Genomic DNA, 12274 nt, shown 5'->3' on the forward strand with positions numbered 1-12274 from the left:
AGTAGATGTGCTCACAGCTTAATAGTACAGACATGGACTTCTATTTTTATTTATTTATTTATTTATTTTAATGGACGGCTGAAAAGACACCAGGTGGAGAATAAAGACTGAGTCTGATATTTTAGCTTTGAAATTATCTGCACTTTTAATCCTCTATTATTATAAAAGGTTTGTTCCATTAGATTTAGAGTCAAAGTAGCAATAATATGAATAATACCCCTTTTACAAGTCATTTCCATTAAAACAAATGTCCCAAAGTTCCAAACTATGAGCAACCGGAGGACGGTCTACGTCGGTCCTTTGGAGTCCGCGAAGGCCGAACCAATGAGACGGTCTCGTCTACGGGGATTTCCTGTTTGCGTCACCTTTGCTGCTCCCGTCGCCTAGCAACAAAGAAGAGGTAACTAACGTTATCTGAATCAAATGTAATGGTTTGGGTCTTGGAATGCGTCCTCCGAAGGACTGCTGGATCGGGTCTTCATCATGAATAGTCATTTAAAAACAAATAAAGTTGCATTTTAAAGTAACGTAGACCAAGTCCTCCACGTGGTCTTCCTGGACCTCAGTCCTGCTGGTTCAGGGTCTCACTCTGATCTGCAGCTTCTGTCTTTATCTTTTTAACCTGTTTGCTGAACCAGTTGGAGAATCCCAGATTTATATTTTATACATAATAATCTATGTTCTCCTGATCACTGAGAACCTTCTGTGATTACAAAAGATACAATAAAGTTTTTTTTGAAAGGGCTGAGTGCACGGGGGGAGAGAGAGTCAGATGAGATTTGGGTGAGTGGGCGGGGCAGCGGGATAATCCCGCCGCGACTGCCCTCCCTTCAGTCAGGATGACCTTCACGGCACAGACGGGACTTTCTATCTGCAGCTTTCTGTGAGTCGCCAGACTCCGTCCAATCAGAGCGCATCTCACCTGGGACGCTTTCTCCCACACACACCAGCAGGGGCGCCTTAATAGCACTTGAGGCCCCAGGGCTATGGGGGTTTTTGAGCCCCCCCAACCTCCACCTCCACCACCAGATGCCACTGTAGAGCGATGTGCTCAATGATGTGGTCGTACCTCCAGAGTCCACGAATACGGACGTTTACCACCATTATTATTTATTATTATTATTAAGAGCCCCCTGATTGGTCGAGCCCCCTGATTGGTCAAGGCCCCTGGCTGAAGCCCAGGTGAGCCCGTGCATTAAGGTGCCTCTGCAGCAGTGATAGTCCGACTTTAATTGTCTCCCTTCAGTAAACAGCAGGTGATGCAACAAATCTACAATCAGAGGCAACGAAATCGCTCAATAAGAACGAGTTCTTCTGCAGTCAGGAGGAAAATTAGCTAACCTAAATGATCTTAAAGGAACAAGAAGTGACGCGTGATGACGATGTGTTATGTGTTTCTGTTTCAGGAGGATGACAACACTTCAGCCGGTCCTGTTAATTCTTCAGAGTCGTTCCAGGTGGACTTTCTAGGAAGCAGCGAGAGGTTAAATCGGAGGAAACGGACTCCGCTAAGAGGCTTTGACTTACAAACAGTGAACGAGGAGCAAAACTCCGGTTGTAGGATTCCTGAGCAGTGAGGAGGTCAACATGTTCATTCAGACCTGCCGTCGGTTTGCTTTGTTCCGATTCAGGGAGAAATACTTCTACACATGTTGCACTTTAAACAGCAAACTCATTTGTGATTGGTCAGGATTTTAAAGCGACGTTTGAATTTCTGGAAATATCTCGGAGTTGTCGCCCCCGGTTACGTTCTGGGATCCTGGACGATGCTTCGTGATGATTGGTAAATTGGGGGCGGGGCTTAGCCAAGGGGCCAATTACAATACAATACATGTTTATAGTCCACCAGGATGGATATTACACATGAAGACAGATCATGTCATGTTATTTATTTAAGAATATTTATATATTTATGTCCCCTGGGATGAAAATAGATGGACTTACTTTAATTACAAAGCATCGTTATGAGTAGTTTACATGTGAGAATGTGTGTGTGGTCTGGTGACAGTTAGTCTCTATAATTAATTATTAGAATTAATCAATTCAAACACTGTGTGTTTTCCCATCATGCCTTTCTTCCTCCCTTCCAGCCTCAGACAGTCTGACTTTGCTATAATTATCATTTCATGAACTGTCAAAAGTACTTGATTACTATTATCTGTATAAAAAACCCAACTTGATTCCCTAATCCCAGTCTGGATTACTCCTCCAACATGAGCGTAAAGCAGCTCGTCCCAGTGATGAACACGTGTTGCCGCCCCGGCATTCCTGGGGGCCCCGTTCACTCTCGGATAATTACTGCTGCATTGTGGGAGAGGAGGTCGTGCCAACGGGGAAACAAACAAAAGCAAATAAGTGGATGCAAATAGCCGCTCGAGTGAAAACGCTCAATCTATGGTTTCAATAGGCTTGCGCAATAACAGCTGGCAGGAATCCAGGCTTGTTTACAGAAAAAAAAGGGGGTCGAGAAAAATGATCCATTCATGATTCATGTAGGACTTTCTGAGAGGAACAATGGGGTCTGTGGCCTGCTATGTGTTTGTTTTTTAAAACCTGATTTTAGATGTATGTGAACACAAAAGGCTGGACGTGTGAACGATGAAGCTGTACGCAACGAGAAGCACAATGTGGCCTTTCAGAGCCGAGGCCCGACAGAACAAGCTGCTCGTAAACTGAGGACCGATTAATCTGAAGAGAAACAGGAATGCAGCTGAAACAATATTATTATTAGTAGTAGTAGTAGTAGTAGTATATAAGATACGGCATACAGTTGTGGCCAAAAGCAAAATTAAACTAATTTATGTCTGGGTATCAGCACCTGAGTGGTGGCGAGGTACAGCAGTGTGTACAGGTAGGTTCGTTAGCAGTTAGCAGTTAGCAGTTAGCGGTTAGCCAAAGACAACGACCACAACAATAAATGTAAGCAGCAGTGTGTATACTGGTAGGTTCGTTAGAAGTAAGCGGTTAGCGGTTAGCTGTTAGTTGTTAGCGGTTAGCCAAAGACAACGACCACAACAATAAATGTGAACAGCAGTGTGTGTACTGGTAGGTTTGTTAGAAGTTAGCGGTTAGCGGCTAGCCAAATACAACGACCACAACAATAAATGTGGGCAGCAGTGTGTGTACTGGTAGGTTTGTTAGAAGTTAGCGGTTAGCTGTTAGTTGTTAGCGGTTAGCCAAAGACAACGACCACAACAATAAATGTGAGCAGCAGTGTGTGTACTGGTAATTAGGGCCATGGTGCAATCGCACCGAGCACTATTGTTATTCATAGGGTTTTTTTCCTAGTTTTTATTATTAGGGCCACGGGGCAATCGCACCGAGCACTGGCCCCCTACAGCTATGAAATAGCTGAGGGGACCAGTGCTCGGGGCGAAGCACTCAACTGTTTGACAATACATAGTACCTAGTAGTTCTCAGTACTTGAGTCACAGTAGTACTCGGTAGTATTCGGTAGTACTTGAGTGACAGCTGAGCTCAGTGACATGTACTGGCAAACAGTTGAGTGCGAAGTATTTATAGTTGTATTTGCCTCTAAAACAACTTCGTCTCGTTTGAAATCTCGAAGAATCTCATCGTAATGTATATACACTCCGGCAGTAGCCCCCGTGGCCCTTTCAAAATTTCCAGCGGGGGAATTTTCTAGTTTCCTTTGTTGTTTGGTTTGCTTTTAGCCAACCACCAAACTGTGACCCCCCTCTACCCCCTCACTGTGTCTGTGGCAGCATAAACAAGACAATAAGAGGCAATAGGAGTCACCGCGACCATCAGACATCCTTGATCATGCAGCTGTACCTGTCCACCCAAAATATTATGCAGTTTGCTGCAGCAGAATGTGAGAAAATCTGTGGACAGACACAGAGGTGCACAGTCACTCACTCACAGACTCGATCCCATAAATCTCCTGGCGAAGATAACAAAAACTTTTTTTTTTCAATTATAACAATATTGTTGATTTAAAAAAAACAATTCACATACACATGCGTATGTTTTAAACTTCTTTTCACCAACTCTGCGATTTGTCTTTCAAACGTTCATCGTCTCAGCATCACCTTAAATCGCCTGCAGAGTCTCACCTGAGTCCGAAGCCGGCGTCCTGACATCACGTCCTCCGAGGCCCGAGAGCCTAAACAGTCAGACGGCCATCAGTCGTACAGTAGCATGGAGGCGGTGCCGTGGCGACAGCATCTCCCAACCCGGTGCCATTCCCCCGGCTCCTTTCCACCACACACATCTCCAGAAGGAGGAACCACTAATGTGGTTTTCAGTCACTTCTCACCAGCAGCTTTCTCTTTACCTTTAATCAGATTATTAGGCGGACTGAAAAAGCTTGAAGGGGACGGAGAAGTCTGGAGGAAATCTGTTAAAGGAGTCATCACCTGGAAATCGCAATTTCTCTTGTTAAAACATGCATATCTGTGTTTGACCTCAGTTGAAACTTGCCTGAAAGGCTAGAGTTTGAAAGTGGCGCCGTTTTTTCGCTTCTGCTCTTTTTCCGAACAGGAATAGCACACAAGGGTGTGCATTCCTAAAGCACGAGATTTTGATTCTGCGCCTTCGGTGACGTCACCGTGGCGGCTACTTGCATAAGCCCACCCCTCTTTCACCACCCAACCCCGCCCCGTCCGCTACCTGAAATCGCCGAAGCGCCGCCATTATGTTTTGGAGTCTGCATGCAGGCAAGCCCCCCCGGCTCTGTCCTTCCTGCGGCGAATCAACGCGCGCCTCATTACATATTATACAATGCACATCCGGACCAGTCAAAACCTCGCGCGTAATCTCGCGTGATAAAATCGCGGTACGAAAAAGGGTCAGAACAAGCTCAATGTTTGATTAAATTTTTTTTTTTTTTTTCTAATAAGTTTTACGAATTGATCCAAAGCGATCCAAGGGGGGCTGGATACGTATAAAACCAGGTGATGACTCCTTTAAAACCTCTTATAAAAGACGGGAATAGAACAAGGATGAGCACAGGAGCGATTTAGTAAACAATTACACAATCCAGGTATTGTTTTCTTCTCGTCGTTGATAACAAGACAGCAGACGGATTCATATATTGTCTTAAACCTGATGATTAATATTTGATCAAATCAGAAATGATCACTTTTTCCATTTTACCCGTTAGCCACAGATAGCTGAGTGGCTGAATAAACCCTGATAAAGATGAAGTGGAATAAGAAATAATTGTATTTATTCCTGAGGGAAGTTTTGTGTATTTGCAGTAAAACGTAGGAAAAGAGAGCAAATAAAACAAAAGTATAAACCAATCAATGAGGGGGGGGGGGGGGCTTTCTCAAAATAATGACTTAGTGTCTCGAAATGCTCATTATTTTTGAGATACGTGTCTCTTCTCTTTTGGCATGAATGGGCTTCCATAGATGTGTATTAATCATATAAAGTACAAAAACATGACAGAAGCGTAGTTAACTGAGCAGCCACAGATCGACGGAAGTCTCCTTCTTTAAATGGTCTTTCTCTTCCGGTGCCACCCGGTTTCCCCTCCGAAGTTTCTGCGGCCGTTCGTTCCGGCCTCACTTGTTTTGTAGCCAACATGGCGGCAGAGGGAGACGTCGATTTGGACCTGGAAGCCGAGGAGAACTGCACCGGGAAACCGGCGGAAAAGCCTCGGAAACATGACAGCGGGGCGGCGGACCTGGAGAGAGTCACGGACTACGCGGAGGAGAAGGAGATCTCCAGCTCCGACCTGGAGACGGTGAGCGCTCCGCGGCTAGCAGCGTTAGCCGGAAACATGCGGCCACTGCCGGCTAAGTCAACCTCACCACCGCCGGTCACGTTTACCGGGGCAGGCGGAGTGTAACCAGACGCGTGTCCAGGCTTACACGTGACGTTAGTTGTTCAGCTGGAGTTTTAGTTCATCACAAGATGATAACATTAAGTTATATTCATGGTAATTGTGCAGTGAACGATGAAATGAGTGGCTAGCGTTAGCCTAGCCTGCTAACTAGTTAAAGCTACTTTCCACCTTTTGCTTCAGTGAAAGATTAAAAGTCAGATTCACCAATAAAGACAGAATATGATGCAGATAGAAATGTATAAATAAACCAGTTATTAACACTCAAAACGGCTTGAAATGACACGAAAAATAGTAAAATGTTTTAATATAATTAAACCAGGGTGTTTACAGACAGTAATGTACAAAATAATACCTATGACAAATATAAGTAATATATAAATAAATACAACTTAATATAAACATTAAAATGTATTAAAAATGAAATATAGGTAACTTTTATACTGGTGTCAAATGGGAGCATAAATCCTGAGATATTTCTATAAAATAACAAATTATCTGTGATTTCTACATCCAAATCAGCCAAGAATGAAAGTCTGTTTTATTTAGAAATAATAACTTTTATTCCAAGTGTTGAGCTTGAGACGAGGAATTACATTTTTTTCTCATTCTGACGAACCAGATGAGAAGAACGTATCAATATCTTCCCTAAATCAGTAACATTAACGACCAATAACTAATAAAGGTCATTCTTGTTTAAGATGCAGCCTTGATTGAGACGCTGTGATGTGATATCTGAGATAAAAGTCTTTGCAAATCATCCAGAAAACCCTGGAAAGTTCATCATTAGAGACACCAGTGAAACCTGAGATCTCTTGCATTTCATTCAACACATTTGATGAGACGTTTTGTATTTGGTTTTATATTTCCAGAGCTTAAACGTCTTAGTTATGCTTCACAAATGAATCACTAGTTACATTGAAGAAACAGAGGTTTTACATTTAAATACTTGAAGATTCTCTGTCGCTGTGATTGATTTCATATTTGACACTGGAAGAAATGATCCCTAACATGGGTGTGTTTGTTCCTCCTGCAGGCCATGTCGGTGATCGGAGACAGGAGGTCACGAGAACAGAAAGCCAAACAAGAGAGGTCAGAAGGAAACTTACCCTCCGTTCTGTACTTTGAACGCTACGTGAATCCCCTAAAATAATATAATGATAAGCAGGTTGAGAGATTTCTCCAGATTTAATGTAAATCTGCTGTTTTGTTTTGCTTTCAGAGAAAAAGAGTTGGCCAAAGTCACAATCAAGAAAGAGGACGTGGAACTAATTGTACGTTTCCTTTTTGGTTTTGGGGGAGAAACACTTCATCATTTATTATTTACTGTTAACAATGAAAGGATAAATGTAATATTAGTAGGAATACTCTAAAATGAATAAGATATAATACATTTAATTATACATCGTATCATTGCTGATGAGACGATAACCTACAAGCTCTGATTAAAGTTAACTATTAAGTTTGGTTGCATATTTTATAGAGTAACACGTATTAATGAGAACCACATGATTCTTAAACCTTGAAGAAATTGTGTAAATGTAAACATTATATGGATAAATGTACCAGAAATCTAGTTGCTTTACAAAGTATTTAATGAGTCATTAATAGTTTATAGGATGTTTACAACCCAGTTATTAACTATTAACAGTATTCTCAGTATTTCGTCTTCTATATAATGTTTAATAATTTACAAACTATTAAATGGTTATACGTCGTTGGGTCACTAACAGTAATATAGTATATAAGTGTTGTGTCCAACAATAATTGACCGATATTTATTTTTAAATGACCGTCGGTTGTTTTTGTTGACAGTCTTCATCTTTTCTCTCCTTTTTTAAATGCATAGGATTTTTTCCCAAATGTGTTCTGAGCCTATAATATAATAATCATAGTTTGTGTCTCACTAACGAGCCGATGTTGTCGTCGTGTAGATGTCGGAGATGGAGATTTCGCGGTCGGTGGCCGAGCGGAGTCTGAGGGAACACATGGGGAACGTGGTGGAGGCTCTGGTGGCGCTGACCAACTGAACACACACTCACACACTGGACTGTTTATCACCGGAGCTCCACGAGGCTCCACGGTCAAACTGATTGTTGTTTTCCTTTTTTTTTTTTTTAAATAAAAGTTGACCTGCCTCATTTTGTGCCTGTTTTTCAAGCAGTTTTAATTGTTGTTTTAAACAAAAAAATGATGAAAATACAAGTTTTATTCAACACAAACAAAATAACACCACAATAAAGTAATGCAGGAAATCAGTACAAGAATTCTCAACGTTGGCTGATTTGTACAAAATTACAACCCGCTGCTTCAAAAGCTTCTCTTCTTCTCTTAAAAACGCAGCTATATTCCATTTTTACAGCCGAGGTCCCGCGCTGAAGAGAGACTCTGCATTTTAAAAAGGCCTTTATTCAATGATGGTGCACTTTCCTGGCAGACTCAGTCTATTAGCGTCCAGCAGAGGGAGACCCAGCAGGATCTGGTCTCGGAACAGTCTCTGATCCGTCTTTAGGTCTTCCTCTTCTTCACCGTGGGCCGGTCGAACACGTCCCTCACGCCCGCCGCCTTCTGCTTGAAGAACTTGCTGTTCTGAGCGCTCTCCTGGGCCCAGGCCGAGTCGAAGGACGTGGTGTCCTGGTCCACCAGGTGGGTGTACTTGGTGCGTCCGGACCGGCCGAAGTTCTTGACCTTGTGGGGGGAAAGCGAACGACGAGGGTTGAAGTTGGATCGAAAACGATTCAAGAGTATCTGAGTGAAGAGATCATCTCTCTATCTTTCCATACTGTGCAGATCCGACCCTTAATGTCATGATCATCCTGGTTTATATTAATGCGATTCATGATTTATGTCCCAAATCTAAGCACGCGTCGTATTTAGTTTTCCAGGAAGAACATTTTAAAATTTGATGAAATGCAAAGAAATCAGTGTTTTAATATATTTTTAAATGGGTGAACGACGATGTCACCTAAAAGGTTTAAAAAGGCTTTTTTCATTCCAGCTCGACTTTAAATCAGAACTGAATATTTCACCTTATTTTAAATATAATTATCCAGCTGGTAACAAATTCACTCTTTTCTCTACTGAATGTGAATCTTGTTGTTTTTTTGTGTTATTGGTGAATATGATGGCTTCACTGCCGTCTGTCACTATTCACAGAAACTTTGTTCTGCCTCCATCTTTTATACAGAATAGAGAGGCAACAGCCTTGCTTTTGAAAGCCGGGTTCACGTCATCGTCCTCAGAGTTCTCATCTCCCAGGAAACCAGACGACGGGTGTGACGTTAAACGTTTAGCTGAACAGCATCAACAGGTGAAAGTGAGACAGCGACTCACCTGCATGACTTTGGGTAAGATGGTTTTGTTGAAGTGATCCTCCAGAGTCGGAGCGCTGAAGTCTCTCTTGTACACGTCCTCCTCCTCATCCTGCAACAGAAACGTCAAATCAAACGTCATGAAGGAACGACTCGTGAGCTGAGCCGACGTTCGCATCATCTCCGTGTGGACTCACCATGAAGAAGGCTCCTCTGTGGTAGTACTTCTGGAGGAACTTGTATTTGCCTTTGCTGGCCTTGTTGGTGACTTGTTTGCCGCTGTTGCGGAGCTCGGCGCGGCGCTCCTCCTCCGTGAGGTTGTGGAATCTCTCGATCTCGGCCTTCTCCTTCTCCATGCTGGGGACCAAACACAACTCGGTTATTCACGTTCACTTCATCAGAAGGGAAAGTCCTTCTTCGACGTCCCGTCTGGCTCTACTCACACTTCTCGGGCCTCTCTGTCCCTCTTGATGCGTTTCAGCTCTCTGACTTTCCAGCCTTCGTATTCCTCCTCCTCATTCTCGCCGTCCGTGTCCAGAGCGTCCAGAGCGGCGAGCGTGCGCCGGTTCTCCTCGAACTCCTTCTTCGCCTCCTCCTCCACAATCTTGAGGGTGTAGCGCCGCCGCTCCTCCACCTGCTTCTTGGCCTCGGCCTCCAGCTCCCGTTGCCTCAGCTCCTCCGCTTCACGCTCGGCCACCGTGACTCGGTCCTTCCTGCGGCCGGACGCACGGCGAGCACATTAGACCTCGTAATGAAACGTTCAGTGGTGTTGTCATGGAAACATAGAGAGGAGGAGAGGGATTCATACTTGCGGATGAAGACGGGTTTGAGACGCGGCTCTGCTTCGTCCTCGCTGTCTGTGTACTCCTCGTATTCGGACTCGGACTCTGACTCCGCCCCCGACTTCCCCTCCTCCTCCACCTCCATGACCTCCATGTCCTCGCTCTTCCTCTCTGTGGCTCGCTGGCGCATCATCGCTCGCCTCCGCTCGATTTCCTTCACAGAATGGGAAAGTCCTTTAATATAACTTGGGAAGAGAAAAAGTAGAAAACACTGATTCTGAAGTGACAGGGAGAACGTACCTCATCATCCACTTCTTCCTCTTCCTCCTCCTCTTCCTCACTGCTCTCCTCCGGGTGCTCCGGGTGCCACGTGCCTTCATCAGAGTCCTCGCTGCTCTCGGCCACAACTTCAGGCTCGGCAATCTGTCGGTGTCTCGCCAGTCTGAGGACAAACACACTCAGTCAACATCTCGCCGGTCACATGATCAGTCGACTCGTACGATGCGTACCTCTCCTCCACGTCTTCAGACACTCGGTTGAGCAGACGTTTGAGACGGGGGTCGGAGACGTCCTCTTCCTCCGGCTCCACCTCCGCCTCCTGCTCCTTCCCCTTCTTCACGAACTGAAAGTCCTCGTCTTCCTCGTCGGACGACTCCATCGGCGCGTAGTCGGGACGTTTCCCCGACACGTACCTCTTCACCTTCACCTTCTCCATGGAGAGCTCACCTGAGAGACGCAGAGACGGGGATGAGCTGTGAAGCTCGGCTTTCCCACCGACGACGCTGAGCGTCTACGTGTTTGATTGAATCCGTCTTAATTTATTAGGAGTAACTAAATAACTTTGTGAGGTTTTCCAGACAGAAAGGTGATGATTTGTTATTTAAATATTTTCTTTTTGAGATGCACTTGTAAGGTTTTTGAAGCCTAAAATCAAAACTAAAACCCAATAGAGCTGAAACACAAGACATTAAATCTGCGTCATAATCTGCAACGATTTTGACAATCAATGAATTGTTTATCTACAGAAATGTCAAATAAATCTGCCGGGTCCAGGCTCTCAAAACAGAGGATTTCTCTCTGTTTTTCTATCGTCGTAAATGTTGCACCTGAACCCGAGTGGCTCCGGTGGGAGCATCAATGATGCTTGGTGTTCAGTTTTAATGTTATTATGGTCATCTTAGCTGCTGTTTACAATCCTCCTGATGCACAGTCACAGAAATACACTACGGTTGTATTTGTCGTGTTTTCTCTTGTGGAGAAAACAGCTTGCGGCTGCATTCTGTGGAGCATCTCTGTGTCGAATAATAACAAATCATCATTTGATCTTTGGATTTTGAACGTGTCGTTCTTGAAAAACAACTGAATGAAGTCACTTTTTAAAGTGTGTTGGGGTAATAATAATAATAAATCATTATTAATTAAAATAACATTGTTGCAGCCCTTAAAATCTAACTTTTTCTGTCCATACTCAAAAATCAGGAACATTTTTAGGTCCAAATGTTTCAAAAATGCCGAATATAAGCAAATAAATACGTGTATGTATGCCCTGTATCTATGAGTGGGGTCGTAACGTTCATACTGCATGTGATATGTGTGTAGTTTATTGATGCTTTGCTGTGTTTACAGGTGATTTTACTGCTCTACGTGGACACCCGAACATCACAACGCGTCTCTGACTGTCGAGCTTCTTGTTGTTTTTAATAAAACACCGTTAGAAACGTCAGTTACTTTTATTCAGTCATTTTCACGCAGACTATTGGTCGTTTGTGAGATCGCCAAGCTAAGCTAAGCTAAGCTAAGCTAGCTGGCTAGCCGCCGTTACCTTTCTCGTTCCGGACCGGCACGGCTCCGGCCGTGGACTGGATCGGAGGGAGCTTCATGTTGAGGGCTTCGCGACTCGACATGACGGCCTGGTCGACGGTACCAACCGAAGAACTGTTTACAAATACCTATCCGAATATATATATTTGTATTATTACTCGGAACTAAACGAGCTCGTCGCTGCTTCTGTCAAACGGAAGTTCAGCTAAACTCGTTGAAGAGCAAGCGGACCGGAAGTGGATTTGTTCCGACGTACACTTCCGCCCACTGAGAAACACATTAACATAGAATCACTTTTTACTACATCACTACCGTTTACTAGTCACAATAAAAAATAAATAGACATAAAGTCAAAGAGATGATAAAACAGTAGATTGCAGCTAAATTCTGCTATTCAGCGGCGCATTAGCGCCCTCTAGTGGCCGATAAACAAATACATAGTGGTGGAGTATTCAGATCCTTAGTACTTATACCACACTGTAATTATACTCCTTTACATGTGAAAGTATTTAAGTATAACAAATCTTATAAAAGAAAAAAATCCATGT

General features: G+C 43.7%; 2 protein-coding genes across 2 annotated transcripts; one reads left to right on the plus strand and one right to left on the minus strand.

Moving 5' to 3' along the window:
* The first annotated feature begins 5513 nt into the window (after nt 1-5513).
* hypk (huntingtin interacting protein K) lies at nt 5514-7953 on the plus strand. Its single transcript, XM_084011145.1, has 4 exons — nt 5514-5713; nt 6849-6904; nt 7035-7086; nt 7747-7953. Exons 1-4 carry the CDS (start codon nt 5552-5554, stop codon nt 7840-7842), a joined length of 366 nt encoding a protein of 121 aa, XP_083867271.1. The 5' UTR covers nt 5514-5551; the 3' UTR covers nt 7843-7953.
* Nucleotides 7954-8003: 50 nt separating this feature from the next.
* Nucleotides 8004-11925, minus strand: mfap1 (microfibril associated protein 1). The gene is made up of 8 exons (XM_084010972.1): nt 11728-11925; nt 10415-10631; nt 10206-10347; nt 9932-10119; nt 9567-9836; nt 9321-9480; nt 9146-9235; nt 8004-8500 (listed from the first exon to the last, which is right to left on the minus strand). The coding sequence occupies exons 1-8, from the start codon at nt 11807-11809 to the stop codon at nt 8321-8323; spliced, it is 1329 nt and encodes a 442-aa protein (XP_083867098.1). The 5' UTR covers nt 11810-11925; the 3' UTR covers nt 8004-8320.
* Between the last annotated feature and the right edge of the window lie 349 nt (nt 11926-12274).

The sequence above is a fragment of the Eutrigla gurnardus genome, assembly GCF_963514095.1.
Source record: "Eutrigla gurnardus genome assembly, chromosome: 1".
Taxonomy (NCBI): Eukaryota; Metazoa; Chordata; class Actinopteri; order Perciformes; family Triglidae; genus Eutrigla; species Eutrigla gurnardus.